Source organism: Emydura macquarii, unplaced genomic scaffold (genome assembly GCF_026122565.2).
Source record: "Emydura macquarii macquarii isolate MOO-44397 ecotype Brisbane River unplaced genomic scaffold, CSIRO-AGI_Emac_v2 contig_383, whole genome shotgun sequence".
Classification (NCBI taxonomy): domain Eukaryota; kingdom Metazoa; phylum Chordata; order Testudines; family Chelidae; genus Emydura; species Emydura macquarii.
Genome location: NW_027130520.1, coordinates 2,764,262 through 2,773,025, shown reverse-complemented (window position 1 = coordinate 2,773,025; position 8,764 = coordinate 2,764,262). Strand labels below are relative to the sequence as shown.

The following is an 8,764-nucleotide window of genomic DNA, read 5'->3' as shown; positions in this document are numbered from 1 at the left end:
TCTGGCTTTTCTAACTGTCTTTCTTACACTGATATCTTTTATACCCATCACAATTTGATCTCTTCTCGAATATTTCAAATGTTTCATTTTTTGGTAAACAGTATTCATCAAAAAATGTTAAGACAAACTCATAGTCAGCTCAATCTCTAACAGTAAGCTGACATGAATTATATAATGAAAATGCTTCAATACCCACAATATTAAAAAAGATAGCCATCTTTTGTTAATTTTCCTTATGAGTAGATCCAGATGCCCTTAAATATAAATCAGATTCTTGTTTAAACCTTTTCCAATTGATTGGTGCTTTTGCTTGACACTCAGATTTGTCCCAAGCTTCTTAAACTGTGTCAGAATACTATATTTTGCTTTAAATCAGTCAGTCAGCAAACTGAGTAAGTCTGGGCCTTAGTCTTAAATAAAGATGTGTATATGTATACAAATAGACATATACTTTATGGTGACAATAGACTTGATTCTCATCACAACTAAAACAAGCTCATTTTGTTACACTGCATGAAAAGTCATTGATGTCCTTGAATATTTTAAGATACAGTAATATGTATTAATGTATTTAAGATCATACTAATTTCCTGAATGGCTTAAAGGGAAACGTTTTGATGAACTAATTATTAACAGACATAGTATTATTATGGATCGGGCTTAGACGATACAAGCAACTTCAATTGACTATAGTTTTTATTATATATCATACTATCAACTTTTTCTGACAGTTTCCCATCAAATATTTCCAACATCTGTAAAAATCCTAGATGAAATGAAGTCATTTCCAAATGTCATATAACCATGTGTTACCCTAGAATTTAACATTCCTGCATGTACCCCCAAACTTGACACTACTGCAGTCAGCCATTTTGTATATTCAGCCACTGCCAGCTGAAAACCAAACATCATATAGCTAGGAATAATCTTAGGACTTTATGAGGCAAGGTCAGATAGCTGCATATTTGCAGTTTGTTAATCAGAATGGGAAGATGGGACAGAAAGTTATGGAAGAGAGTAAGTAAATAGCAACCTCGGTTTTAGGTACTCCTGACAGATTGTTGTTATGGCTAGAAATGTTTTAAAATAATAAGTAGTTTGTTAAAATTTAAAAAGTTGGTGATTCAGTAAAGATTATTATGCTAACCCATTAGGAGTCACTAAAGGTTATGTGTTTTGTTAAAGTTAGCTATAAAAAATCAGGTAAAAGTAAATATCTCAGAGCAGTGCAAGAAAGCTTTGCTTTGGGCAAGAAGCTGACACCTAAACTCCCCATCAGCTGGACAGAAAGAGGGCCCCTGGAAACCTGGCTGGTGATCACTCAAAACCATCTCAGATTGTGGGTAGCTATATCTGGAATGTACTAAACCTACTGTGTATCTTGTGTGTGTGCTTAATATCTAATAGTTTGTAGTTTTAAATAAGAGCACGCTTGCTTTTATTAATTAATTATCAGATGGAAGCGCTGTGTTCCCATTGATTTATTCCTACCACCACCTAAAACAAAACACCTAAAACAAATCACTGCTTTGGTTTCTAAAAAAACCCGGGTAACACATGCAGTAAATTGATACAAACCACAATCTGTATTCAAAAACCCTAATTGTATTAGCAGCACCATATAAACATAATAGCAAGAATTTACTATATGATTACCTGTACATATCACACACACACAAGAGGGGTAAGTATACTAGTTGATGCAAAATTTTATGGTTAAGTATTTGAGTTTGTTTAGTGATAATCCCTTCCAGTTTTCTTTATTCTTGAAAAAAATTGTTTAGCTAGAAAATTAATTCCCCCCCTCCATTTCATTTGACATGAAGCATCTTTTATTTTGCTGGTCTTACTTTGTACCAATATGTTTCTCAACAGCTAGTCACAGTCACTGTGACATATGGATACAGCTTTAATAGGCTGGATATTGCTGAAGTGCTTCATGATTATTATTGTTTCAAAAGACACATATATTTGAAGAACTTTATACAATCTTTTAACTTACTTTAAAGTTATTGTGTAAGCAAAGAACACAATAAAAAATACAAAAATAATTTTATTACTGTCACAGAACAAGCAGGTTACTTTACCATGAACTAAGAAACTTCTTTCCTGATGAAAGAATATTTCAGGTGTCAAAAGCAAAGGTAAAAACGGTTTGTCTCTCAAGTATTCTATATTCATTGGTGTTAGTGTTTATTCTTTTGCAAAGATGAAACTTCTGTCACAGAAGAAAAACAGTTACTATATAAACATTGTATTGAGAGCGATGTGTCCCAGAGGACAGTCAGTACAATTCCTTTTAGATTTGTTGTGAAATACCTTCACATGATTAGATATGGTAATTATGCCACGTACACTACCAATTAAGTGTCAAGAAGAAAAACTAAAGCATTGCCAGCAAGATGTTTCTGTTCTCAAAGTACAAAGTTAAAACTTTCTATAATATACCCCACACACCCATTTTTCCATCAAACAAATACAAAACCATTATAATCTCATCACTTTCAAAAGTAGAATCACACGTGCATTTAACTGAAGTCTAAAATATCACCAGTGCTAGTAACACATTTGAACAGTCATTAAGTACTAAATAATTCAGAAAAGTCTTTACACTTATTTGGCCCCATTTTTAGACAACTTTTAAAACATGAGACAACATAGTTGTAATAACACAATAACCTATGTGTTGGTTACACCGATATTATAAAAAAAAATGGTTACTATATAAACATGCACTGCATGTTCCTTTAGAATTTCTACTACTTTACTAAAATTCAATATTAAGAAGAATAGTCAACACATGATTAAAAAGCTTAAAGATGAGGTATTATTTCAGTGAAATATTGCTTGTATTTAGGCTTGGAAGGATTAGATTTTTATCAGTAAATGTAGGTAAACATTGAGGCCACTGTATATACACAAACTAACAAAAATATTTCCATTGATAACTGAAAATTTACAGATAGGCAAAGTAAGAAAAATGCTGCCTGAGAAAATATTAGAGGTTGATTTAAGGATATTTACAGTGTATATTTTGACATATGATGTTGACAATTCGTGTTTTAACGCTTACAGATTCAACTTTTTTGAATCTCAATGTCTACTGTCATTAAATAGTTACTGACACCCCCCAACATTTCCCATAACTGTATAAATTTAAATAAAAATTTAAAATAATGCTTAAATATAAAGGTTGTATTATCCATCAAAATAATCAAATTCTGCCAAGCCTACTCATATTGAAATAAGCTCAATTTTTGCCTTATTGCAATGTTCTTTGGAGTCTATTTGCATATCAGTACATAGGGGACTTGCAGGTTTAACTGCCGTTAGTAATAATAGAAGTTACACATTTAAAGTCTCCAAAACATGATAGCAGGATAGAAGAACTCTCTAAATGCATACGCACACATATACCAGTTTCTCTTACTGATTTTGGTTAAGATACAGGGATTGTATAAAGTTAACATTGGTAATCAACATGGTTCATTGAAAATTTACAAATCTAGGGCCTAATCTTGAAGCCCTTATTCCTGTGAAACCAAAGGGCTATTTGACTGATGCAAGATTTGGGCCCCTGGACACTACTTACATGAGTAAGATAAGCAAGATTTGGTTCCTAAACATTTAATATTTATATTTTAATAGACAACAATGCAAGTAATAGGAAAAACCTAAAAACTCCATTAAGCATTCGTTCTTTGTAACACTAGTTTTTGTTTCTTTTGTAACACTAGTTTTTGATGGGAGTTCTTATAGTTACCTTTAAAAAAATTAATTTATTTTGGAGGAAGTGCTAGCGCTCTTTCAGTGTATTAAATAGAGGGTTACAAAGCATCTTAACCCCAACCTGGATTACCTTTGCTAATCCAGTCCTACATTTCTTCTAGACAGTTATGCAAAATTCTGTCAAACTATGTGGTAGTTTGGACTCAATCTGGAGAAGTATGCTTTAGGAACTAGGCTGAGATTGCCAATCTTGTTTCACTTGTGACCTGACTACATCTGAAACCAGAGATCTAATCGTGAAAAGGTTAGTGTAATAAAAAACTGCTTTCTTCACCTATAATCTTTTCAGATAATATTTTTGTTTACTGAGGTTCAGCAAGTATAGTAGGGGGTTGAGGGCTCACAGTGGGAAGGACTAAGTATACCAGCATAAAAGCAACAACTTGCCATGCAAATTCATCTCTCTTTCTGGGCTGGTGGAGTCAATGATTATAAACAAAATGGCTGGCACAGACACAGCAGCAGCATCTTTGGAGGAGGTTGTTAGGATCTCTTCCAGCTGAAAATAAGATACTATTGAAGCTACATAAATCACAAAGGAAGTAGATTAAAAAGATCTTCACAAAAATAAACACAAATTGAATGATTTTTTTGTTTTGTTTAATAAAGCTTTCAAGGCACATATTTCAACTGGATGGCAACATCTACAGTAAAACAGATATGAATTTTTCAAAATGTTCTCCCACGCTCAGAACCATGAGTTTTTATTTTTTATTAGGGTTGCAGTGCTAGTGACCTATGCTGGAAAGCAAGTTAGGGCATAACTGCATCTTACTTGTATGAATAACCCCATTTAATCCTTCCTGGGAACACCATGCAACCTGCCTCCTACATAAAAAGTGCGAATTAGATGACATTTTTGTGTGTGGCTATTTCATAGGCAGGCCAGCAACTGGATTGGATGTTCAAACCTAAGTTTTAATTTTTAGGTTAATTATTTAAATATGTTTGCCTTCTAACTCGGATTACAATGGCTACATTTTCCTCCAGGAAATTGTACAAAGACTACATTTTTCCTCCTCTATAAGGCTCTTTTTCTGTTTTAAGACCGATGACCCAATGCTGCTATGATACAATTTTTTCTAATATATATATAAAAAATAATGAGCATGTTACAAATCCTCATGATTTTGATTCTCCTAAAGCAGAATCACTGAAGTAGCAACCTCACTACTTAAAAACAATTACAATACTTAATAATATTATGTCATGGTTCAAACAAGATTTAACATGTCTATTCAAACATGTATAAAGGCCAATGTGCTACAGATGGGATTTATTTTCAGATGTGTAGGATGGCTGTTAGCTGTATTTTTCTATACATATGTATTCTGTGTGTATGTATTCACACTAAGTACTACTCAGTACTATACACACATAGCGCTGCAGTAAAACACAATAGGCAGTCCATTGCAGGGTAATTAAAATATTGTACATTGAATGCTGTTATAAGACATGAGGCCATTGGTTAAGTGGCTTCAGCCACCCAAGGAGTGCAACAGTCACCCTGAAATTCACTACCTGGAATGCCTTATTGCTATTATTAAATGGAATTCATGAACTTTTGGGCTCATGCATTTAATAGGAATGAGACACATAGGTATGATATCCCTGACAGTAAGTCATAATGAACTCCAACTGCACCTGGAGAGCTAGAGTTATTTCAAAATAGTAAATACATCTACATTCATTCTATCACACAGAGAAAAGACCACTGAACGGCTCCCACACCCTTACAGTAGTTGAAGATAATGCATTAGTTTACGGTAGCGACTGAAAAGTCTGGAAAATGTTCAGTGCAGATTCACATGCACTTGTGTATAAATACACAAACAGTGCATACTATGAGTAGACTTTATATATAAAACACACACACATTCTTAATATAATGAATGTATCAAGGCTACATCTGATATAAGGCTACTTACCTTGTCACTCAACTACGAAAACCCATTTTTCCTTCAGATCACCAAACCCATTATTATTTTGTTTTATGGATTTATCTGAGCCATGGTTTCAAATAAAGTGGATAATTTAAAACATTGTCAAGGTTTTTAGGCCTCAAAAATGAGCACATCTAGAAAAGGAAACTGGACTACAGATATGACGACATTTGCAACAATAAAAAAAATCACTTCAGAGTGTTTGGTAATGCAGCATTGATTGTTAGTATAACAACAGATAAACCTATATGCACAGAGGAAATGGTAAGCATACACATGCACCATATTCTTGCTGTATATGCTCACTTCATAGAAGTTAAATTCTTTGGATTTGCATTTTTCCAGCAGACAGAGTGGGAATGATTTTGCAGTCCTCACTCAGGCAAAACTTCCATTAACTTTTGTGATGTTTTGTTTCAGGCCCTCAAAATCAGGCCCAAAGCAGGACGCAAATAAACATCCATTATAACAGAAGTACAGCAAGTAGCAACAAAATAAATTGCATAAATGGAGAATTCATTAAGAAAACTGATTAGAATGGTGTGGGAAGGAGTAATGATAGGGAAGATAAAACAAAGTTAGGGGACAAAATATTTTCTAAAGTTTTTGAAAATATACCTGGAAAGTATATTCAATTCATTATATGCATATATTTAAACTATAGTTTCAACTGTTTTAACATGACTTCATTGCGTGTGAGGGTTTTAAATCAAATTTGTGTTAATGTTTTACCAAGACTAACTACATAATATCTATTAAATTGAATAAAATGAATAAGTATATACTATCTAATGTGGACAAATCCCAAAGACCTACTCAGTTCAAACTAAGATCCTGCAAACTCATCCACACAGGTGACCCCTTTGTCCGTGCACTGAAGTCAAATTTATGGGAGTTCTGCCTAACTAAAATCTTCAGGAGTTGGCTCATACAAAAATGCTGTACCTACACACATAATATGTATGAATGTGTATGCAATGAACACAGTAATGTACGTAGTTAAAGACAGTCCTGTTAACAAAAAATCAAACTATTTGCCTGGACTCTTACTCGGGACATTTTGAAAACGAAAGCAGTATAATGGACCTGAATTTAAATCACGCCCAAATGTCTGAATGTTATTTTTTTGGAATTTACCAAAGTAGGTCCATCTAGAATTTAATTATTTGTTGTAATATTTAAATTAGACATTTTATTTACATGAAAATTAGGATGATTCAAAATGGGAAAAACTGGGAAGACAAATGTAAGACTTACGGAAGACAGTCACACTTTGTTGAGACTGTAAAATTGACAAGTGCTCACATTTCCTTAGAAGATGATACTCTTGCTTATTGGGCTGTAGTCCACAGAATTCCAGTTTGGTATATTAACATAATGAGCATTCTGCATGCTCCCACTTCTATCTGCAAAAAAGCCACTTTGTAAAATAGGAATTCCTCCCATTAATTCCGTACATTGTCAATCTTCAAAAAGAAGTCTCCATGATTTTTCAAGACTGGAACGATATCACAGTGTTGATTTTATACACAAAGTAGGATCTATTCCAGTATACCCGAGTAAAATAATTCACATATGGAGAATAGTTCATTTTGATCTCATGACAGAATCGTCCATATTTGGAGTAGACATAACTGTCACCTTCATCACAAACCACCTACCAGAAGAAAAGACACTTGTTAAGAGAAATCTAATCACAGAACATATGATTAATCTTTCATTTCTATATTATACAATTCCAACAGAGATAACACAAATATACATACCTGACTGAAAACATTTCCCCCTATACTTTGGGGGCTTTTTAAACTTAATGCTTGTGAATTGATTAATGGTAGTGCTAGATTAATAGCCCTGAAAACAGAAATCCTCTATAGGATAAAGGCAGAGAGCATGAGCAGCAGCAATGCAAAGTTATCGCATCACCCTGCCAGCCAACTTCAAATCTGATCTGCAAGGAGCAACTCTGGGGATGAGAAGGAAATTCACTTTCCAAGAACAATTAACTCATTGACCTCCTTGCAGAGATTGAAGACATGGGTGTCAATCACCACAGCCATGAAGTTGATTCAAACCAGTCAACTTGGAAGCAAAAGGCTTCACATCTCATTATCCCATCCCTTAAGCCATCTAGTCTGCCCTTTTCTTCTTAAATACAGCACTATTTAACACACATCTATAGCACTGAATAGTACTGAGAAAAGAGTTAGAGACCCTCTGTCTTCCCTGCTAATTTTGAGATAAGTGAAGTGAACTCCTCACTCTCAAGTTACAGACACAAAGTTCATTAGAAATAACTGTCAACTACGGCCTGGTCTGCATTACATAATTAGCTTATACTGAGGGTATGTCTACACTGTGGAGTGAAGTCGATTTATTTAAAATGAACTTTCACCCACCGAATTTTAGAAGTCGGGGAAGTGTGATCACACCCACTCATTGCGTTAGGGGATTGCATCCCCACTAGCCATGCTTGGGTCAACAATCAAAGCAGTGCACCATGGGTAGCTATCCCACAGTGCAACTAGCCGCAGAGGCTTTTGGGAAGGTTGTTGTCCTCCCATGATGCAACGTATTCCCTCTCTCCCTCCCCTCTTGTCCCAGTCCAAACAAACAGACAATCACCTTTTCACGTTATTTTTTCAAACCCTTCACTCTCTGCCACGTGCATGCCATTGCCTGAGAGGAATGGAGTCCACTCAGCGCTGTAGTATTATTGTGAGCATCACAAACACCTCATGACTTATTCTGCAGTATTTTCAGGGGCGAGACAGGAGCTGAAGCGCTGAAAATTGCGATGTTACAGAGGCTGCCTTGCTACAAGCCTAGAACAAAACAATTCCCATTTGCTGCAGGCTGTCACGAACCATCTGCAGTCAGTGGAGCGCCACTTCTGGTCCTTGGAAACAACCAGTGACTGATGGGATCGCATCATTATGAAGGTATGGGATTATAAGCAGTGGCTGCAGAACTTCTGAATGCGAAACTTTAGGGAGAACTCTCTCAAGCCCTGAAACGCATGAATACTTGAA

General features: G+C 34.9%; 1 protein-coding gene across 2 annotated transcripts in view; it reads right to left on the bottom strand.

Moving 5' to 3' along the window:
- Positions 1-4,372: 4,372 nt before the first annotated feature.
- The window catches only part of DPY19L4 (dpy-19 like 4), a 44,288-nt gene continuing 39,896 nt past the window's right edge, over positions 4,373-8,764 (bottom strand). For both annotated transcript variants that reach the window (XM_067536699.1, XM_067536704.1), the window contains one exon: positions 4,373-7,389. In XM_067536699.1, coding sequence (XP_067392800.1) covers positions 7,225-7,389 — 165 coding nt within the window. In that variant the 3' untranslated portion in view covers positions 4,373-7,224. The remainder of the gene's footprint in view (positions 7,390-8,764) is intronic.